The sequence below is a fragment of the Typopeltis vanoorti genome, chromosome 4 (genome assembly GCF_054136105.1).
Source record: "Typopeltis vanoorti isolate ZY-2024b chromosome 4, IOZ_Tvanoo_1.0, whole genome shotgun sequence".
Lineage (NCBI taxonomy): Eukaryota > Metazoa > Arthropoda > Arachnida > Uropygi > Thelyphonidae > Typopeltis > Typopeltis vanoorti.
The window spans coordinates 108,177,903-108,202,500 of NC_143552.1; the positions used below are offsets into that span (position 1 = coordinate 108,177,903).

The window sequence follows — 24,598 nt, forward strand, 5'->3', positions numbered from 1 at the left end:
GCGGAATCGGCATGCATCATAAAATGCATACCGCACGAAATAGTGAAGACGTTCACTGAGAGGGTTAGAGAAGTCTAGCAGCATCCTAAAATATATAGGATGTTCCTGTTATATGCATCTAATATGGTAGTTAATGAAGATGTTTCCTTAAATGGTTTTATTATTTTTTCTGCTAATGCAATGAATTATTTCGTCATTTTATATTAAACAGATACTGTCAATGCCTGTAATAGACTGACAGACAGCTTTATTCTGTTTTCGTGTTGCGTATTTATTAATTCACACAGAGTGCCAATCAATAAATACACAAACACAAAAACGACTTGGTATTTTTTTTTTTTACAAGTTGTAATACTTAAAACCATTCATTGTATAAAGTCAATGTCAAAATATCTTTATAACTATATTTTTATTTAATTATACCATAGACGAGCTATTTAGAACGAAAGATGCCGTTTCATGGATGATAAATGCTATTTTGAAAATTAAGGTCACTCTGTTCAAACTGATGCGCATGTAACGCATTTTGTGCAATACAAGAAGTGTGCACACGTAGTTTAAAAAATAATAATTATTATTGTTATCTTCGTACCGTTGCATGAAGTTCATGCAACGAATCGCAGGACAGAAAAAACGAATATGAATTGTTGGCTGTTCGAAAGGAAATTTAGAATAATGTTCGGTCCACATGATGGCCATAAAAACCAATCATTGCTGTTGTTGCATTACTTTTATTTCCTATGAGGAATTAAGTGCGGATTACCTCTAGATATGAAGTAATAACTGTGATTCCGGTGATATTGGGGAAAACAAAGCAGGTAATTAGGTTTTCCTGTAAATTCAAATTTTTGGCGTTGATTTTAAAGAGTTCTTAATAACAAAACTTATTTCTTCACGAAAAATGTGAAAGATGTCCTCAGAAAAGGAAAAGACAACGATTTTTAAGGAAAAGGTAAGGCAATTTTCTTACAACCACAAATATAATTCTAAAATTCTTAATTAGTAGAAATTATAAGTATCGAAATAGGTGTTCTCAACACTCATCTCAGTGAAAAAATTATCTTGAATGTTGCATATTGCAACGTATGTCTAAGATATTTTTCCGAGATTTTTGAAAGCTTTTTTCGTATTTTACTAAAACGTTTCAAATTTGCATAAATATAAGGCCAAATTTGCATAAATATAAAACAGTAACCGATAGCCCCTTGCTTTATAATTTAATTTGCACAATAAATGCCATCATTTCATGTTTTTTTTGTTTTGTTTTTTCAAAAAATAATTTTCAAGCTAATTTAAAATAATAATTTCAAAAATAACTTCCAAATAATTTTATTTGAATTTCAAAATGAAGGAAATAATATCAAAAAAGGAAGATGAAAAACGATAAAAACAATTCCAAATAATAGTATTTGTGGGTGGGGGAGGTATAACCTAGATCTTTATTCTTAAAAAAAGTTAGTTCTCCAGTTGTTATCATTGAGTTTTCTTATTTATCCACATTTCTAATTCTGGGAAGGGAGCGCGATAGAGAACAACCTAAGACCACTTTGAAATGCTTTTTCAAAATATTTGTCCTATCCCCTAGATCCTGATACCTCCATCCCATGGAAGAACATCCCATCTCACTGGCTCAGAACCAGCATGCTATATAAACCGTCCCGCTTCTTCTTCGGTGCCAGCCTGGTTGTCTGAGTGGTTAGCGTACCCGCTCTCTAACCAACAGGTCGCGGGTTCGAATCCCGCTGCGGATAGGGATGCTTGTGATTGTCTTACCTTGTGTACTGCTCTAACCATCCATATGGCGCAGTATGAGACCGAAGAAGATGACATCATCATTTTCTTCGGTCTCTCTCTCTCTCTCTCTCTCTCTCACACACACATACACACTTCAGACATGGCAAATACATCGTTATCTTAATGAAACATTATTCGTACTGAGCTAATATGCTTTGATGTGCTCATATTGGTTCATGTGGGATGTGACTTTATGGTGACGCTTCCGTAACGCTGGAGCAGAAGAAAAACCATTAAAGATTCGATTCTAGTCTAGATCTGGTCTCCTGAATTCTTTTGGTGATGAAGTGGTGGAGAGGATTCAAAGGCGAATGACAAAGATGTGGCACCTCTGTGAAATGCTTCCTATGAGAATATACTGAAGTTCTGTAGGCTTCAAACACTAGCTGGTAGGCATAAGATAGAAGATATGACAGAAGCATAGAAATTATTAATGAGGTTTTATAGGATCGACACTGATAACGTTTTTTCGGTACAGTGCACGAGGGGAGAGAACGAGGTGTCAGCCTTGGATATTATGTAAAAGTGTGGTTAACAAGGGAGTTAGGATTAGAGTTTTTGTTTGGAAGGTGGTGAAGGGGGAATGCGCTGCCATTCCACCCCTTCACCACCCCAAGAAGGTGTTTGCGAGTGCTTCGTCTGTGAATTAGCTTAAGGAGAGGTATGACAATTATTGTGTGAATAATGGCTAGTGTGTCAATGTAGGGCCGCCAGCGATAAGTACTCTGAGTCCATGGAGACACGCATATCAAAATAATAATAATAATAATAATAATAATAATAATAATAATAATAATAATAATATCATGCAAGTATACCAGTTAGGATCAGAAAGAACACGACATAGCCGCAGCGTCTGTAAAGCTATAAATTGTTGGTTAACTAGTGTTACGACGAAGGTCTTTATCTTTAGTTGTCACTCTAGTTTACGACTGCCTGCCGTTTCCAAAAGAGTAAAAGAGTTCTGTCTGTTCCCTTCGGAGAATTTTGTTTATTTTTACATTTCGATTAGCTATAATCAGCTGCCAGTAAGAAAGATAAGATTCGAAAATAAAATTAAATGGAAGAGAATTGTCCAAGTTACTCGTATATGTCTGTTTTAATAAATCAAGAGTTCTGCGACTCGAATATTTTTTGACTTAAAGATAGTTCCGAAAAAGAAAAAAAAAAAGAATAAGAAAGAAAAGCTTGAAAAATAATTTCAATCCCATTTTGTCTACTTTGCAATATTATACATATGTGTATGTTCAAAATTCGTTCTTAGTTTTAAGAAGCTACACTTTCGGTACTGTTGTTACGTATGTGACTGCATTTATAGGCCCCAGCTAAGGAACTTTTGTAGCTCAGTTGATTCAACTCCCCCCCCCCCTTCAACTGAAGGTGAGTTATCTGGTCTCATATGGAGGTGGAAGGATATTTTCTTCCGCAAACTGAGGTTTTTCATCCTGCAAAACAGAAAAAAAAACTGTCAGAAAAATACATGCAATTTACAGACACAGCGCACTGGCCTCATAGTCTTATTTGCTTCATCATAATAACAAGAGCAACTTGCCTGGTTGGGCAGAATAGATAATGTTTCTCTTCCGTTATCCAACCGATATTCTGCTGGTTCGAATCCCACTGTAGTATGGATGTTTGTGAAAGTCTTTAGGTTCGTAGACGAAGTCCATCACCTAACCACCATGCTTATTGGATGCCTGAAGTGATTTAAAATTGTTCCACATTAGTCTCTAGAACAAGATTTCGGATTATCTAATCCTTATTCCTCATCCACGGTACTAATATACTACTGCAGGTTACATCCCTTCAGGAGTGAGATTCATATAAAAAAGACCACTCTCTACTATGCCAAAATATTTGTCAAAATTTACATCGCTGTAGTGCCATAGGAAATGTGGCTGAGAATGATCAGGAGAAGAACGATCCGTAGAAAAGGAGGCATGGACAGAGTCAGATTTGTGAAGCGGAGAGCTAACATAAACGGCGTATTTAGAGGGAGAGCTGGTTAAGAAAAGGTGCAAGGTGTTGGGAGAAGTCAACACCCAGAGATGTTGACTGGCTGGATAGTTTCTACATTACAAAAGAAGCAAATATTTAAATTTATTACCTGTCCATGCCTCCTTTTCTACGGATCGTTCTTCTCCTGATCATTCTCAGCCACATTTCCTATGGCACTACAGCGGTGCCAATTGAGACGACCTTCGGAACTTCTATGCCTCGCTTCCATGGTTCAGGACCGTATTTAAGATCATTATTGACCCTAAGCTATAACTTTCAAGAGGCCGATATTCTGAGTAAATTTTAGGTAACCTATATAGAGGAAGAGATCCCTTATAAGATGAGGCCCTGAGCCGTAGTTTATCTACTTATGTATAAATCCAGCACTGATCTGATTATGATCAGAAGCAATAATTATTGCTCTGCTCTTTTTATCCTACTGCTGTTATCTAATTACAAATTATTCTCGCTAGATTCAGTGCCTTTATTGCTTGCCCCACTCAAAACCCATCTAGCCTTATTCAAGTCCTGGTTTTCCAATAGTTGTGCCAAATAAATCAAGTCTAAAAGTTAGCACATGCCCAATGGCTTGTCGAAAACTCCAGTCTCTCATTCAGCTTATGTCACACCTCATAACAACTGAAAAAAATATCAACAAATCCACTTCAGAATTTGTAAGGAACAAATACACTAAAATGCGTTAGAGGATGAAGGCGCATATCTGTGTGTCGTATTTTAACTTTGTCTATTAAATGTTTTGCCTGTTGGAAATTGTTAGGCAGACAGTGTCGTCCGCTCTTATTCGTCACCGTTAGTTGAGTTCATGATTTTGAAGACTCTGGGAAGAGAGAACGGCAAACAACTGTAGCAACTTCGTGATCCTGCTATTAAAATATATTAAACCTGCTATTATTATTATCTGAAAAAGTATGAGTAATGTCGATTTTCTATGGTACTGGGTTACAAACCGCTTTTCCGGAAGAAAAAAAAATATAATTGGCTACAAATATTCGACTAGTTAGGGAACTTGGTTGTTAAAAAAAAAAAAACTTGGAAAAAAGTTCTTGTAGCCGGCGAATAGACTCGAACCTATAACGGTTTTCTGGTAGTCCGGCAATATGGAACTCTAATTTTTTCCATAAGACTACACAGGCATCCCATGTGACACACCCATTGAACTCAAAACATTTCTGTTGATCAGTAGTATAAATTCATTTTGGAGACGTCACAGTTTATGGAAAGTGCGCCTTTCCGTAAAACATAAGACTACCAAATCAGATATGCTTTTATTCATGTGTTTCTTCTTATGTCTTTGGTTGTATTGTTCTGTGAATGAAACATTCCCAGTGTTTGTGAATGCATTCTGCCATGTTCCGATTGACATACTGAATGCCCATTGCACAAAAACACATATTTTAAGTTGGCTAGTCAAATGAGGCATTGTGCATTCATTTGCATTGTCGTCATCGTAGTGGAGTTTTCTCAATTTTTTCATTGCAAACACGTACACACTAGGTGTTTGCCATTGCCGTTCGTCAGACATTACGTTGAAACACATCACTCGAATACAAATGGAACTTCGAGAGTTGCTGTTTCATTATTGTGTGCATTCAGATAAACACGGTGGTTGAATATGGCAGCTACTTAAAACCCGAAATGAATTTTTTGTATATCACTAACGTACGCAAGATTTTCCCTTGCAGGACCTGGAGAAAACCAGGTCCTGCAATCTGATTTTCCAAATAAAGCCATGTGCTCTGGGTTTCTTAAGAGGTATAACATTTTTAAAATGCTTAACTTTTTCAACTATTGTTTGCAATATGCTATTAGTAATAACAAAAACGTGAGTAAAACGAACGAGTCGTAATTTTGCTATGCTGATCATGGGTCCAAGAGTTGTAATTTCTCATGAAAGCTATTCTAACTCATATATCTCCTATGAATGTTAACGAAAAAAAAATTATGATGACAAAATGGATACTCTTTTCCTAACCATGTGATTATCGAGAATTTGATCTGTAAATTTTTGAATATTTGCTGAAGACAACCATGCATTCATTTCAGTGTTACCGCCCCACCTTCTCCTCATAACACAGTAGCATTCACGCAAAATAACTTTGCGTGAAATGCCCTGAAAACACTTTCTCCAAAGATTTTTTTCCTGTTTAGCGAAGAGTTAAAAGTCACAGACACCCATATAAAGAGAGTATGATAGATGCTTTAATTTTTCTGATTTCCTGAAATTGCGTGACATATACCATTGCATGACTTCTTGCATTGCTTTATACTGTCACGGACACTTCAAAATGCTTTTTATCCATCTAACAGTAATTCTATATTGGAGTGATTCCAATATGCAGGTCTCATGCGCATATTTGACAGTGTTACGACTCTGAGTAACTTACTTGGATCCGCGGATGTGGAGCCAAATAAGCCACTCGGCTTATTCCAGCTTGATGAACATGCTAGATTATTGCCCTCCTGTCAGAAATGTCATTGTGTAATTTGGCTGCTACTGTTTATGGATCACATGCATTGCCTCTGATCGTCTAATTAATGAACAAAACAAACTTGTGAAACAGTTCTAGCGTCTCTTGAGTCTTTTGTTTACTGAACATTGCAATAAGTTATTCAATATTACATTATGGCAATTGTTATAGTGAAAACATTATGTAAGCTTCTCTGAGCCTTTCTCTGGTGAGGCACATTTTATTATAAGAGATTCATTCTACCATCCTGGCACATTTCAATGTTACTGCCATCTTATCAAAAGGCATTTTGTTTCCCTGAAAAAGTTCCTTAGTAATGGGAGGTGTACTAAGAGCAGGTAATTGTGATTGGATAAAGTAACCCATGTAGACGTTTCTTATAAAATGTGATTGAATAAGGCATTGAAAAATATTCTGAGAGCAACGAAAACTGAAAAAAAACTCAATCTTGAGTCGTAATACTTGCATCTGCTTTAGAATCACTTAGTCGATACATCTTCATGCTGTAAGATACAGCGTGCCTAAATGCTTAGTTCCGTCAATATATAATTAATTTTGTTTATTATTCGTTCAAAACAATCATGTTTTGAACGAAGTAATGTCCCAATGCCCTGTGGAGCTTATCATTGAAGACTGACTGGATCGACTTTGACCTTTGAACGTGCCAAACTTTCAGCCGAATGAATGGTATCCAATCAATGTACAGAATTTAAGTGTTTTCTAATTGTGTATAAAAATAGTACGTTGCTATTTTTTGTAGTTTTATTTTCCTATAAAACCTTGAACTAACTGACTTCTCACAAACATAATAATACGAGTATGTCGTTAGTTTTTTTTTTTTTTTCCAACTGGCAGTTGTAATTATTCGGCAAGTGAAATTCTAAAAGTAACTCCTTATTAGGTCATGTTCCCTGAAGGCAGTAAGTCTATAAATAATGGATATTCGTTTGTGCTATATCATTTGTGTTTCGAGATATTTTAAAGCTTAGTTCATTGCAAGGCGCTTGTTTTACTGTCATTTTTGCGAGTTTCCAGAAAGCAATTCTCAATGAGGAAAGATTCTGTCAAAAATTCCGTCCAACAGGTATGCTTATCTTATTTTTGTTTTCCATGTTCCATATTTAAGTAGTGTTATTCTCTGTCAAAACTTTCATTCAACAAGTAAAGAAAATTCCGAAACCATTTTTTGTATTTAGAATTTGGTAGAATTGGAGAACTGATTTTATTTCCATTCTCATAATTACATTAGAAGAACAAATGTTATTATTCTAATGTAATTCAAGGGATTCCTTCGGATTATTGGTATTATCCTTAAAAACTTAGTTATTCAGCGTTCTTTTCATAACCCATTTTTAATAATACCAATTTATGTGTATTGATTTGTTATCATCATAAAATATAAATTGGTGTTTTGTTAAAGAGAAATTGTTTAAAAGAGAGAGACATTACATATTTGCATTATTTCTAAACACTTATATATAAATGATAACGTTCATAGTTTTCTTTAAATGTATACGTAATTGAAATGAACTAACAGTACATTTTCTACAGCTTTTGGAAGAACGGAGAACAGCATGTGAAGCTAATGAAAAGATTGATGCATAAGGATTGATAAATCCCAAATAAGATGTTTACAGTATTCGAGGATAGTCCTAAATATTAAATAAAAGCTATAGAACTAAATAGTAATATTTTAAAGTATACGTCACTTTCAGTGGCGCACCCAGGATTTAATCTTGGGAGGGGAGGGGGGTGCCGAGTTGAGCGGATAAAAATATTTTTAATACAATGAATTTTCATTAAAAATATTTTTATCCGTTCAACTAAAATTCGTTAAATTTCATTCATTCAATAAAATTCATTACATGAAATTCATTAGGTAATTATAAACATTTATTTAAAGAATAATATCCAGTTTTCTTTTCTTTTTACAAAGCGCTTGAATTATTTCAGTCGTGGTTACATTAATCTCTCTCTGTGTGTTACTGGAAGCATTGCAAATATTTTTAATAAGTTATAGATGTTAGGATTATCATTTTGTCACGCTTTGAAACTGCATCAACGGCATTTTTGCATGGAGCTATTGCAAACGGTTTTTCAAATTTCTTATACCACAATTTGAATTTGGCGTTCAAAATTGCTGGATTTGTATAAGGCAAATCACCGGCATAAAATTCACATAATTGACGAAAATCTTCCATGCACTTGCTGTTGGAGCATCTTTTCCATTTGGTAGAAGAGAAAAAAAATATATTTCAAAATGTTGCGGTGCCGAGTGAAAAGTTCATGAAGTTGAGTCAATATTTGGTCAATAAATGGAATGAAATAGTTCTCTGAAATAAAAATACTCTTCTACAGAATCGGCTGGAAAATTGGACCTTAATATTTGTTTTGATGAAGTCCTTGGCTTTTTTAATGTCAATATTAAATTTATTGGCTTTTATACATGCTTCATCGTAAATATCTTTAAATGAAGAATCTGGTGTTTCACGAACGATATTTAATTGAGCCACAACATCATCAACAAAATTTAGGACAATTAAGAAGTCACTGTCAGATTTTTGCATTATTTTAGACAATGGTAAGGTGCACACAAATTTTTTTGCAAGCTAAATAAAGATATTATAAATCGTAAAAGATATTAATATTATAAACAACAAGGACGTCCTGTCTTTTGGGGGTATTGAAGAAATTGTGCACCTTTTCAATTATGCCAATGCAATTTCTTATTTGTCACAGATATTTCCAAGTGCCAAATTCAAACTATGTGATGCACAATAAACATATAAAGCTTGTCGATATTATTATTACATAACACCTCCAGGTAGTCCAAAGACATATCGAGGAAGGGCACCTACTCTACAACTCTCCGTCTTCACCAACTACAACTACAATCATCATTATCATCTACACCAACGCTGTCTACCGCCGACCACTACCACTAGCATTTTCACAGACAATCACAAACATCCATGCCCACGGCGGGATTCAAACTCGCAGACTTTTGGCTGGAGAGTCGGCCAACCAGGCCGGATATATAGATAAAAAATTAAATTTCGTGGATAAAAATTAAAACTTTGTTTTAATTTTTATCCACAAAATTTAATTTTTGTGGATAAAAATGATATAATTATGTTCCTATTTACTTTTAATGAGATGGATGAGCTTCTCGACCTTGCGGAGTTGCTGGATATCTGGCTCAATATTAGTCAACTTCAGTCGAAGATCGCACACACACACACTAAGACGAATTCTGTATTTTGTTTTTATTTGAAGGAGCGATGAAAATCGTTTCTCGCAAAGATAGGTTGTAGAAAACTGCACGATGATTTTTGACTTCAAACAATTCGGGAAATTCACTTCTCACCGAAGGCGAGATCCAGAATCGAGCCAAACCACGATCACGGAATTGCATTTTAAGCCCACTCTCACTTGAAAGCTCAATTAGCTGTTCTTTTTTCGATAACGAAAGGTCGTTCTCGTGACTGCAAGCCTGAAATGGATCGTGAAATCACAGAAATTTATTATAAAAAAGTTATTCGGAAAATGTTTCCAAATTCTGTTTCAGAGTTTTGAGGTGGACAAGTGGTTAAATTTAGAATTTAACCACTGGGAAAGTGGTTAAATTTCGGGGCCCTATACAAAATAACCAATTGTATTTACCTTTTGAATACTATCCGGGGAAGCTCCAAACCTCCCCATCCGTTTCATCACGCGTTCGTAATCAGACTACTGTTGATATTGATTTATATACACATTCAAAACTGTAAACAACAGTTGAATAATAACACAATAATGTAGGCATAATTACCGTAAAGGAAGAAAAGTCACAAAACAGAAAAATGTTCCTACAAAATAACCAATTGTATTTACCTTTGAATGCGATCAACTGGTCGAGTGTCCAGCAAGTCAGCAAATCTTTCCTTTCGTTAAGCGTATTAATATTATCGCATTGCAACTGATGGGAATTCTGTGTTTCTGTGGATTCGTTACATACCTCTTTCTCTTCAGAAACTACACACAAACTGTCATTACAAACTCGTTTTGTGTTATCACTGTCATCCGGGATATTTTTCCGTTTAAAGAAGGTGCCAATGTACTTATCCATAATTGAAATACCGAACTTACTCGCATATAACTCTCACCCCAGATTTTACCTTTCGAAAAAAAGAAATTAAAAAGTTTCGCATATACCTCACAAATGAAAAAAAGCTGAAATACGTTCAGAGTAGGGAGGTAGTAACTTGCTCCCGCGGTAAACAACACGCCCTCCCCCAATAGCCACTATATTGAAGAGGCAAGAAAAACCAGTACTTTTATTATGTCAGTGAATAAGGTATAAGCAGTCTCTGTAATATATTTCTCAACAAATAGTGCAATTAGAGACAACTGGGATAAAAACGACACTAATTAATAAATCATATGTCACCTCATACAGAAACTATGCTGTATAGATAGACTCAAGTAAAACCATATGTTGCACCGGCAAACACAGTATCTAACTAAAAACAATTGTTATTAATTAGATTGTGTGAGTTCGCTCGGGAGCAATAAAATTCAACCGAAAGTGTTAAAATTCGTAAACGTGTTAAAACTAAGATATATATATATATATATATATATATATATATATAGTGAATGCTGTTATGGCAGTTTCACATATTATTGGAATTCGGTTGAAGAGAGTTAGCATTTCGACTCAATTGTCAGCTTGCTTTTCGCGATTTCCAAAAAATATATAAATACTGGAGTTAACTCACAACACATTTTGTCTAAGTATTACTTAGCACTTCTGAAGATATATTGAGCCTTGGTTGAAAGAGGAAAACCTTCAATAATAAAAATCAATAAACCACAAGCAATTGGTTGAAATGTGGTCATGTAGATAACACATGTTCACTTCAAATCTGACAAAACAGCAAGGGAAAGTGGAAGCAATAAAACCATATTGTTTTTTACTTCACCCCTCTTTTATTACTCGTCATTCTGCCGCTACAAATTAAAATAGTTTTTTTAAGTATTCATTTTATTTTAATAATTTTTACTTACTTATTCAATTTTAATTTGTTTTGTTTGGATAATTAAAATATTAGATTTATTTGGTTAATTGAAGTCTGCCTGTGGACCACCTGTCCCATCGTCGCGGACCATAGGTTGAGAAACACTGCTATAGGGTTCTCTCACTTTATGTGACCCCTAATTCATAGGCCTACCTCTTCGTAAATAAAAAATGAATTTTAATTAGGAAAAGTATTTTGAAAAATTTTCTAGTGTTTTTTAACTTTTTCTTTGGGGGGGGGCTTGGCCCCCCCTCCCTAGATGCGCCACTGGTCACTTTTATATGCAGGGTGTCTACAAAGCCCTTATCAGATTGAATTTTAGATTGAATTTCCTCTTTGTTGCAAAATGCAACAAAGAGGAAATTTATCATACTTAACAGTAGAAATGTTAACTTTCAACATATGTACCATAATTTTGGATTTTGAAGGGCTCCAAAAACGTTTTGCAGTTGTCTAGTTGCACTATTGATCACATTTGCTACCGTAAGAAGGTCATTTAGAGAGCAAGACTGAGTGAACTTCAGTTTTAACATGACCCCATAGAAAAATAAATAAATAAAATAATGGATACGAGTCCCGGAAGCGAGGTAGCTAGGAACTGGCCTACCTCTTCGTATCCATCTGTCAGAAAGAAACATTTAAAAATGCTCAGACACTACGGACGAAGTGACAAAGTGCTCCATCTTACTGAAAGACTGTACTTTCAATACGTCTTGATCGCGCCTCGGTTCAGGAATAAGGTAATTCTGCAGCATGTTCAAATAGCTTCACCATTCACAGCAGTTGTCAAATATATATATATATATATAAAGATAAGCCGAAATTTGAAACGTTTTTATGTCACGTTTTTTGTCTCCGGCTTACCAGCACGGAACTCGAGGGGTTGGGTGCCGTAGGCTCCCGGGGGGGGGGCTAGTATATATATATATATATATATATATTAAGTAAAAAGGTTTTAATATAAAAACACGACTAGTTTCGGCTTGTAACAGTCTTTATCAGGTGACATTATAAAAGAAAGAAAAAAGAAAAAACACTAAAACACTGAAGCTTAAATAAACTACGAACATCATAGAGAGTCTCTATACATAATTGACACTAAATCGTTGTGGTTATATTTAAAGCTGTTCTTTTGTATTGTCGGGAAAGTGCGTGCTAGTAGCATCTCGTGAACTCCATTACATGATTACAGCTGAATGGGTGCCGGTTGTAGTATCTGGGAGGTTGTAGCTCAAGTTATTATTTAGATGAACAGGATTGAAGATGATTTCTCTAGATTCCACGATTTTTCTCTCTAGTTCATCATTGCAACGGATGATGCGAGTAGATTTTTCCCAGCAGACTTTGTAACTTTGGTTTTCATCATTAGGATTATCCGAGAAAAGGATATGACTTGATAATGCACTTGATAATGTACTGAAAACGAACTAATTATGTGTGATTTTTAATGAAACAGGTCTGATTAAAATTTTTCATTCAGTTTATAATTGAATTTCTGTTGGGACGCTTCCTTGTTATAATGAATCCTACATTTTGAAGGCTGATACAGACTTCAACTTAGCTAGTAATAGAACAAAATTGATTTTTCTTCAGTTGAAGTCAGTACAGCGTAGGATTAATGACCTGGAAAATAAAAGAAAAAATAAATTAGAAAAAATAAATTATTAACAATTTTATTTAAATCATGGATAACTTTCCTTCTATGTCGATTTTGCAGATTGTTTGTTTATATATCTTACATAGAAGTGCAATTATTAAAAATCCAATCAGTATATATCATTCTCACTTTTGCCAACGAAAAGTTGGGAAACGTATTCATATCACAGCTACTACACTACTAATGACATCTTGCTGTAAATTCCAAAGATTTCAGATATATTTCACACTGTCAAAAATCGTTTTTTTTTTTTTTATTATTTTAATAGTGTGTTACAGCTCATGCTGTAAATGAACATTGTCTTCGTTTGGAGATGTGTGTTTCCAATTATTCTTTTCGTTTAGAACAGCTGAAGCGAAGAACAGTCCTGCGCATTCAGATTTGGCAGTTGGCCAGGTTTGAACAATAACATTACTTAAGGGCGCGTCGTCTCAGCAATAAAAGTTGGAAGATGTGTTGAGGTTTAACGCTCTCATAATTCAGAATGAAACTATTGATCATAAACTTCCAAATCCTCAATACTGTCTGTTATATTGGCATTTTGGATAACGCTTTCTTAGTACCAACTGTCTAGCAATTAGATTACATATTCATTTCTTGTAGAATTTCTAGTGTAGAATGTCAGTTTATGACACATATCGGCAACACTGTAACCAAATATTTGAACGATAAATAACAATTTTGAAGTTGCATTCTTATGTTATATTTATTTTTGTGTGAAACACTGTACGTTCTGTTAGTTCAAGGCGAAAGAACGAGGTTCCGGGATTGGCCTGGTTATTCAACACAGTACTGACCTGAAATCTCTTAGAGTACCATTGAGACAAGGTTGAACGCCATATTAGGCCGAGGACAAAACTTCACTTTGTTGTAGTGATCACTGTATTGAAGGAAGAATAGTGCCAGATTGTAGCTACATTCTATCACGAAATGATCAAGTATTGAGGGAAGGACAGTCTATCGTTAGATTAAAGGAGCAAGCATACTATCCATTATTTCCTCATTAAAGATAAACTTTCATCAACGTAAGAATGTCTAAATATTTTATGGAATGTAACAAATCTTTAAATGATTTTTAATATAAAGAAAACTCAGATCTTTTCTTTAGTTTCTAAAGAAAAGAAAACTAGGATATCTGTAAAACAACTAAATCGTAACTGTGCATTTGCTTATCGCCAGAAAAAGTAATCCTGGTTTCAAGTGCAGTACAACATGACTAGTCTATGACTTTGTGTGTTGGAAGAGTCGTAAGCCGGCCCTGATTTTTCCTATCTGTTATAAGCCACGTTGCTAAAGATGTTCCTTCTTTCTTGATTCGAAATTTCTGCAAATTTGATCTGTGTAAGGAAAACTACAAGACCCTTGGATGTTTATAGGCGTTACTGTCCTTTGGAGAGCGAAAAAAAGCTGCATATGCTAAGAATAGGCTTAAAAGGCCTGATGTTATAGATTTTAAGGAGGATGTTATTTTAATGGATAGGTTATTGATGTAAGTGATTGAAATGGAGTCTCTATAATGAATGTTAGGAATTGGTCGTGAAAGAGGATTAGAAAATAGTATTTTTTTTGGACTGTTCTCCTTGAATACCCGTTGAGGGCAAACTGGCTGATTAGAAACTGTGTTCTTTTTTTCTCTCTATTTCCATTTTTTACGATGGAGACTGCACATTTTTAAAGTGTGGATGATGCCTGTTTTTTGTGATGGATGGTGAAGAGATGAGAATGAAAATAACATCCAGTATGAGTGAACTTTTGGTAAACATCTAATGAGAATCTGTTCTCAGATGTTTTTGTGATCAAGACATCAAGAAATGGTAACTTGCCTCAATCCTCCATTTCCAGTGAAATGAATTTTGGGGTTAAATGAGTTGAACAAAATTTGAAAAAGTATTGAAATCAGAAATATTCTTCCAGACAATAAAAATGCCGTCAGCGTATCACCACCATTAGCAGGCTTTGGGTTGGTTAACCAAAGAAACTTTTTCAAAAGTTCTCCATACATACACCTGCAGTTGTTCATAGAAGCGATTGTTTCATTTGAAGAATTTAGACTGGAGGTAGCAGTTAAAAAGGTCTGGCTTGGTTTGTTGTTCTTCTTACACACATCATGATATGCAATGGAACAAAGGTTTATGCCATATCTTGTTCGTTGGTTTAAAGAACCTTGCAGGCTTTGGTGAATTATTCAGTGGTTATCTCAACAAAAACCACGGATCAGATGGTCTGGAATTCATTGATTACATCGATTAATATCCTTACCTTCAACGTTTCAACTAATTACCTCTATACAGTATTAGAAAACAACCGGTTATAATGCTTCGATTGTAAATACTATAACGATTTCACTTCTGTTTTATTTTTTACAATAATGTGTATTTTCCGGTCATTTTTATATTTATTTACTGGAAAAAAGTCAAATAATTACAAATGTCCCATAAAAAGTCCATTTTGTTAGTTTATTTGTTTGGCAGATAATCTTAATTGGATGAACCAAGTTAGTAAGCTGTTACAATAATTTTGGCATAATTCGCAGCAACATACCAGGAATTTATGACCCCCATTCATTTTATAAGGACTCATTTTTAACCGAAAGTGGTCTCATATAGAGATTACAGGATTTTTCCTCCATAAGCTTCTTTTTTTTTTAAATAACAAACTCGCCTGAGAACATACAGTATGTTGACAATTAACAGCAAGTATCCTCACCCAGCATCTATAGTTGTGGCATTGTTATCTAAGCAAATAAGAAAATGAGCAATCCACCAACCTATCAAAAGGTGAACATACCAGTCGATATTATACTACATTACTTCCTAATGTAGCTATACACGTAGCTACTGTATGTGTATGAGAGTAAATCGATATCTTCACCTACACTTTTTTTGTAGTCAACATATTTTAATATTAAGAACATTTCCCAATACAAATGAAAGATGACTCTCCATACTGTATTATTCTTTTTTGTTGTTTGTAATTTTTTTACGGCAGATGGCAACCGTAAAAGACAGCATCTTCCTGTCCATGCCTACACCAAAAGATCAATAAAGTATTGTGAGATCTTTATGGTCATTCCAAGTAATATGGCGATGCGAACAGTGCAATCATGAAAACCAATTTTCGGCCGAAAATTGGTTTTCGAAAACCATTGAAAACCAATTTTCGGCCGACCAAACCATTCCATGTCTACGACATGGAATGGTTTGGTCGGCCGAAAAGTTCAGATTGTAGGTGGTGCTAGTGTTGTTATGGAACAGTAAAGAAATCCACAACAATGTTTCTAGGTAAAATGTGCGCAAACATCGTATTTAATATTACATTATTGGCACGTGCATTGAACTTACTCATCACGTAATACGAAAACCCTGACAATTATAGCAATAATAACATTTAATTAAGGTAGACACAAACTAATAACAAGGATAATTTTATTTATTATTAAAATAAATCATCTATGCTTTCTAATTTCTCAGAGGAAGTTCGACACTCTTTAGTTCTTAACTTTTTGGTCAGCAGCCGGTGTGGACCAAGTCATCTAGGAGGGATCCTAGATGGCGTGCATAAACGAAAAGACAAAGAATATATGACAATTAACTGCCAACTACAGTCGATATTTCTGAGTTGCAGATTAAAAATGGAGTCTCTGCGGTTAGAAAACCACTTGTAGAAAAACGCCAAAAAAAAAAAAGAAAGAAAAAGAAAAGAAAGAAAAAAAAAAACCGACTAACTCAGAAACCTGTTGAAAGAGACCTAGTTCTAGTTAGCGATCAGTATAGAACCTGTAAGATATTTTTGCTGACGATATCTATGCTTTATGAACATTATTACGAGACTATATGGACATTACGAGGTGAAACGGCTGTAAATATTTCTAAAACTTAAATTACTTTGCATAAAATTCAAAGATATGTTTCGACACACGGATCATGTGCTCCGATTTTTGCTTCGCAAAATATGGGTTACTATAAGTATGAAGCCTCGATTTTAGATTTGAAAATATGCTAACTCTATTTACAGTTAACATTCCCTAATCCGGATATCATCGGAATTCTCTCTCTCTCTCTCTTCCTTCTCAATTTTATCTTCATATTGCTAGGATTCAGGCCCCAATCTGTGCAAAATAATCCACGATCAATGAGTATTCAAAAATGAATCTCAACATAAAATGACCAGTTACAATCCTTTTAATTTAAGAATAAAGACAGAGCTCATTTTTATGCAAACTGTAACTGACTTTGAATATGCAAACAGAACATATATAATACTGGCTTCCATGAGTCACATAACTCGTGATTTCATTTCACATATTTGATTCTTCTCCATTCCACCATTAAGTATACACTGTGTGTGTGTGTGTGTGTGTGTGTGTGTGTGTGTGTGTGTGTGTGTGTGTGTGTGTGTGTGTGTGTGTGTGTGTGTGTGTGTGTGTGTGTGTGTGTGTGTGTGTGTGTGTGTGTGTGTGTGTGTGTGTGTGTGTGTGTGTGTGTGTGTGTGTGTGTGTGTGTGTGTGTGTGTGTGTGTGTGTGTGTGTGTGTGTGTGTGTGTGTGTTTCGAAATCAGTCTGCTGCTTGCTTGCTTGGTAGGAGGAGGAACTTTTTATCTCCATATGAGACTGACTAATTCACTTTCCTTTGAAAAAGTCATAAATAAATCCTCCTCATGTCATAACATCCGAACATTTTCTAATTAATGAGCCTCTTGTTTTTCTGACTAAACCCAGTTATCATTAAAGCTACTGCAGATTAAAATATTTATGTTTCTATATATCTATGTTCCTCGCATTCAGACGAGATTCGAACTCAGACACGAATTCAACTGGAGGGCATTAGTCGTTCTTTATATTCATTAGTCGTTATATATATATATATATATATATATATATATATATATATATATATATATATATATATATATATATATATATATATATATATATATATATATATATATATATATATATATACGTTTAGACCTTCCGGAATGGAAGTATGAATTATGATCTATAACATCAGAGCATCGAACAAACTTAAAATTGCCTTATCTATAGATTTAAAATAATAAATTGCTATTCGGTTTTATTGTCTAAGGGGTATTATGTAAATCTGCAGAATACCACTTGGTAATTGACAACTCAGTAGTTGTTTTATGGTTTATTTAAAAAATGTATGATCGTTCACTAACTGATTCCAAATTAAGAACAACTAATGCCCTCCAGTTGAATTCGTGTCTTAAGTTCGAATCTCGTCTGAAATGTGAGGAATATGTATAAGCACTTCTAGTCTTATAAAGAGAATTCAAGGATTTAATTCCGAGAAACTCATATTTATCTTCACAAAACATAAATCGCAAGAATGACAAAGACACTCACTCACTCACACAGATTGACAGGCATAATACACGTAGCTCATGATTTTCGTTGCCTTGAGTTACATTAAAACAATCAAGAATCAGCAGCGATTTCCTTGTTTTAAAAAAAATCGCCTAAGATAGGAATATATATTCCTGTTTGGGGGGAATGAAAAAACCGAGTTTCCTGAAGGAAAACCCTTCAGTTCTCACCTTCAGTCGAAAAACTTCTATAAAAGCTCTTTATGTCCTAGAAGGGATTTCAATCTTGTTCTTTCCAGCCAAAAATTATCGTCGGTACCGACTGAGTTACAGATGTTATTATAAGCCTATTATAATCACAGTTATAATTATTATCAATTATGAACATCGTGCTCTCTTAATGGCACCACCTTCAAATATTGACTTCAGTAGCAACTAACAATAATTGATTACCGGCTTGGTTGACCGAGTTATTAGCGCATACACTTTCCAACCAACAGGTTTCGATACCATTGGCGGCATGTATGCTTTGTGGATGACATCTGTAAGTGATAGATAAATTTCATTACTCGGTGAGAAATCGTCAACTTGTTTATCAGATGCTTCAAAGAATTCAATGTTTGGTTTCTAAAACAGGGTTTCCGGATTATCTAATACTCAGCTCCCTCTATGATACTATGGCTAACGGCCTTCCATGGGTTATGGAGGAGACGTACATAAAAATATTGGCACTAACGTATTCTGTCTGTATTACTATTACATGAGTTGGCTTGAGTTTATTATATCTAACTGCAAAAATATGAATATACTCAGAATGCTGTACTGCATTATAACTAAAATGCAGTTAAAAATCGAAAATTGTAAAGTGTAATAATGTTTGTACTATATAAAAATACATACTCTATGTCAGAGCTCGCAACCTTTTTAATATGAAGAGCACAATATAAAATTTGAAAATTACGGAGGCCTCATGACACAGGCATTTTTAATACCCACTCTATTATTGCATAATAAACAAATGCATTTGCCATTAAGATCGATAACGCAATACTCTTTCTCCCAATCGTCATTAAAATAGTACGTTCTTTCCCTTTCACGTTTATCCATTATAAAAGGTTAAAAATATCTTTGTAAACAAAGTATATTTGCACTGATAGCGAGAATGATTCAACAAACACATATCTAAAAAACAAAGGGCTCTAACTTGATAACTAGATGACGTCAACAACTCCAACTACTTATGATCAGTGGTCTCTCATCTTAATAGGCACAGATAAAGCAGTTTACAATAATTTCTCTGAGGGCGCACTAAAAATTCACTGCGGGTGCTGCGTTGCCGACTCCTGCTGTACGTGATAATGAACCAGTTTATTATTATTATTATTATTATTATTAGATTTGGTGTCTTTATTAGACATTATGGTGTCTGAGAATTCATGTGTTCTTCGTCATTTTGCGCAAAGGACCATCATGACTCTTCTAAAATTCATTCATCGTTATTTCAGTGAACGCTCCCCTCTTCATAAGAAAAGCTACTTACTCTTTTGCTTTCCACATTCTTACTGAACTTCACGGATGATCCTTTACTCTCTCTCTCTCTCTCTCTCTCTCTCTCTCTCTCACCTCCTCTCCTGCCATGTGATAAAAAAAATCTCTTTCAAGCAGGTTTTTCTAATTATGATTTCCAGTAATGAAACATACGATTACGTTTATCATAACGGTATCCTACTATTCCTCCTCTATTACCTCGTTTATAATTTTTGAAGTAACGGAATTCCATAGCTGTCCTTTTCCTGACGTTCTTGAATCTTTACGATTTTGCACTCTAACTGATTTTTGATTTGCTCAGCTAAAGAATCATCTTACATGCAGTGATAGCCATGAAGTTTCTTTTTCATTTTTTTTTTTAAGTTGCTCCCACCCACGAAAAGTTATTTGCAAATCTATAGTACATTTTGTACTGTGGACGGGCTAAGAATGTTTTTCTATTTTTATCAATTTCATTTTTTTTTTTTTTTTGTATTTTAATTTATTTTTACATAGTCCAGAAACCCTGCTCTAGAGACCAAACTCTAGAGACCTTATTTCATTCACCATTTGCCATACCTTCCAAATATTTTACGCCGCCTTCTTCGCCATCTGCTACTCACCCACGTAGACATCATGACAAGTATACTGAATTGGAAAAAAAAAATCTAAGCAATAATTCCTTAAGAACGTAACTGCCAGCTTCACATTTCAAGAAATGCAAAACAGAGATGTCAAGCTATTTAAAGTGAATTGTGCAAGAGAAAGCGGAAATGTTAGATGCTCCTGATGCGCAGTATAAAACGTGCACGAATTTCTTCCATTTAATACTATAATCGATCATCTACGTATGTTTTGACCTTCATCGCATGAATTTGACATTGGTTTCGAAACTCTTAATCGATGGACCGCACACCTCCACTGCAGTGTCTTTCTATTGGCTGCAGCTTTGCCGTAACACCTACGTCTTTTCACCCACATCTCTCTCTCTCTCTCTCTCTCTCTCTCTCTCTCTCTCGTTCTCTCCTTTTACGATCTCCAAGGGCAACCATTTACTACGACAGTTTCTTCAGTCTTTGAAGGGCAGCACGTAACACCGCTTCTTGATATCTTCAACGCGGAAGTTGAATAACACACGCCATTAGTTTGAATGAAAACTGATTCGCAGAAGAACGGAAAATTTTCATTGACATAAAGAAGCATTTTATTGTACAAAATTCTTTAAATTGTTATCGAAATGAATTATTGCTTCGAATTCAATTATGTTTTGCAAAGCCGAGTTGAAACAACAATATGTAACACGTTCACGATAGGCCCCGTGTGCCTTATGTTGCACTAGTACATAGATCACGATTACCAATTTGTTTTTAAATATTGAATAAGCGTTTGTGTGTGTGTGTGTGTGTGTGTGTGTGTGTGTGTGTGTGTGTGTGGCTTCCTCTCGCAAAAGGCTGTAAAACTTGTAGTATAGTGAATAGGCTAAGGTTTTTCTTATTATTTTATTTATATATTATTTTCATAGTCCAGAAACCTTACTCTCATCGAACTTTTTTTACGCTACTTCAGTCCTCTAATAAATAGGTCGTCGATAGTCTCACACCGGATGATGAAATCACTCTCATCTAATGATATTCACAAAACATTCTTGCTGATGATGAAATGTGAACCCGGAGAAAATATAGGCTATCCAGGGAGTCAATTCGTATGTAAAAAGCAAAACATCTTATTCATTTCTTTATTTTCCTTTCTCTTCAATTTAAACATCTTACGTAAGTTTCTTTGGAATAAAAGTCTCACATTTGGAATAAGACTACTCCATAAGCTTTATTTGCATTTTGAAGATTTAAAAAAAAAAAAAAAATTGGCATTCATAGGAAACTCGAGTCACTTCTTATTCATATTCGTTCTGCCTATCTGCTTGGTCGAGTGGATAGCGTAAATCGTCTTCGCCATCAAAAGGGATTGGAGTCAAATCTCACTGTGAGCATGGATGTTCGAGAACTTTATGAAACCTTTACTTTACTTATTAGAAGCCTGAAATAGGTGGAAATATTACCATGTTTGATCTGTAGTCAGGATTTTTGGATTATCTAATCCTTAGCCCACCGATGGTATTAACACAAACGCTATTGGCTATAGAGCCTTTTTGTGGGTGGGACTCATAAAAAATAAAGAAGAAAAGTTCAAACGTCCTATGGGATTTCCAATGCGTCTGCAAAACTAGAAATTTTGAACGATATCGTTTTTTATTTATTTTTATTTATTTTTAAGATTTAAAGAAAAGCATCGATCAGGGAATGCAGGTGATCAGATAATACAGATAAGAACACCTATTATTTATCTATTTAATTATTTGTTATTTATTTAGAGTTTCGTGCTTTGCCTTGAACTTTTTTTTTTTTTTTTTTTGTCTATTGTGTAGTCTGCACTGCGCCAACGTCCATGAACCCAAACAGCAAGCGTTTGAGTTCATCGACATTTCACTTGAAGGAATTAAAACAAACCACCTGGGATTTCTATTAAGTTAGAACGCTAAATTTTAGAAACAATCTCGCACAGAAAAGAAAGAAAGGGAAAAAAAAAACTAAACAATGCAAGTAAGAAGGAGATTAATTATAGCAATACTGTTATAGCCTCTTTATATGCATCATTAAACTTTTTTATGCCGTTCTTCTCATTTATAGAAGGAAGTGAATATTGTATTTCCTGTTCTATGCTTTCTGCATATTGTCTCCGCATGGTGACGCCATCGCACTCTTCAATATTTATATCGAAGAGTGTGATGACGTCACACTCACACTCTTCAATATTTATATCGATTGGTATTTCTGTTAACATTTCTCCATTTGACAAAACATCTCAGTTTGATATGCGCTATCACCAAATAATGATCAGATACTGGACGTTTTTTATAAGTGTCTTCCGTTGATTATCATTACGTGGTCTGTTTGGTTGCTTATTGTTCCATCTGGAGAGATCCAATCAATACTTCATCCCCCCCCCCTCCTACTACTACAAATAATAATAATACAGTATTTATGAAAATCTAGCATTAAAAATATCTCAACTTATCTAAAACAGTTTTTAGATAACTGAAGTAAAATACTGGAAAAAAATCTCTGCTAAATCGCAAATTCAAAAAATCTTCACACCGATGAAGCCCTTACTAATGTTTCGCGTTCAAATTCATGTAGTAATTTTTCTGACAGCTTATATAAATCCACCTCTTCTACATCTCCAAGAAACCTAGGAGATCAGATATGCGCACAATAGTCCAGATGGTGCCTTATCGAAGACTTATAAAGAGGTACAATAAACTGCTTATATCTGCTTGTCAGGGTGTTCTTCAATAACCCAGGTAATACTATGACCACTTTTAGCTACTTTAGCTGTATGTCATCTGAACTTTAGTTCCCTATCCATTAGCACTCCAAATCCCTGGCTTCATCAGTTTCCTGGATTACAGCTCCATCAATGTCGTGCACAGTTAGTAATCTTGTCACCCCAAAATTAAACAGACATCTATTTTTCTCATACTGCCAGTCTATTTAAATCATTCTGCAAAAATTAACATCATCTTTCTTGAACATTTCTCTACCCAATTGCATCATTTGCAAGCAACTGAATATTTTATTGATCATTTCCTATATCACGAATTGACAAATTCAATAGTAGTGACCCAAGTACAGAGCCCTGTGGCACGCCGCTAGTCATAGGCCTTTTACTAGACTCAACTCCGGAATAAATTACTACCTGTATCTCTCTATCAACCACCATCTTATCCATCATCAACTTCATATCCATACCTATTTGTTGTAATTTGTGTATCAGAATTCCATTCGTTATCCCATCAAACGTGTCTGCAAAGTCCAGCGGTATCACCTTGTAACCATTACCTTTATCCAACTCAGATGTTGCTTTATTCTAAAAAAAATAAATAAATAAAAGACGTTACTGAAGCATGACCTACCCTTCACAGATCCATGCTGTCCCCCCCCCCCACACACACACATGTATCTCATTCCTATTCATGCCTGAATTTTGTCTTTAATCAACTTCTCCAATATCTTGACCACCACTCCTGAAATGCTGACCAGCAAATAATTTTCTAATTCTGTCTTGGAGTCTCCTTTATGCAAAATAATTATTTTCCCCTCCTTACACTCATTTGGAACTCTATCAGAACTGAGATTCAAATTAAATAATCTACTCAAAGGCGCTACCAATTCCCTAGCACATTCTCATAATACGAGCGCTGATCATATACAAGTCAACCTGCTCTACTCCTATTTCTACTTCAACCCCTATCACATCTCTTACTGAAATATCTTCACCTAGATGATACAACCTTGTAAAGTGATCGTCTGCTTCAGTCATCTCCCTGCGATCTGCATTCATCAAAATTATTCAGCCATGGGCATTCTTTCTTTTACTTGCCACATATGGAAAGAACGCTTTCGAATTATCCTTGGCTCGCTCAGTTAATTTCCTCTACCCACCCATTTCTGATTTAGCGCTTCTTACCAGTCACTAAAGATATCCTTCTGACCTGTTTATATTGCTAATCATGTGGACTTGCTAATCACCTTTCTCTTTGAATTCCTCCCTCCGCGTTTTTTTTAACTCCTGCTTAATGCTGCAGATTATCCGTTTAATTTCCAAATTATTAATTCTCGAAACGCCAGGCATGCAATGAGCTCCCATGCACGACTAACACCTTTCTCCCTGTAGCATTTCTTCCCATGACA

At 34.9% G+C, this 24,598-nt stretch overlaps 1 protein-coding gene across 4 annotated transcripts in view; it reads left to right on the forward strand.

The window, feature by feature from the left end:
- The window catches only part of LOC150107595 (solute carrier family 2, facilitated glucose transporter member 1-like), a 274,124-nt gene that overhangs the window by 69,336 nt on the left and 180,190 nt on the right, over positions 1-24,598 (forward strand). Inside the window, exons 1-2 of one of the 4 annotated variants that reach the window (XM_090391414.1) lie at positions 756-818; positions 911-952. The exons of 2 other annotated variants lie outside the window; for them this stretch is intronic. In XM_090391414.1, coding sequence (XP_090247540.1) covers positions 911-952 — 42 coding nt within the window. In that variant the 5' untranslated portion in view covers positions 756-818. Of the gene's footprint in view, positions 1-664; positions 953-24,598 lie in introns of those variants that run through there. One more of the 4 variants, XM_090391412.1, reaches the window with a different exon arrangement.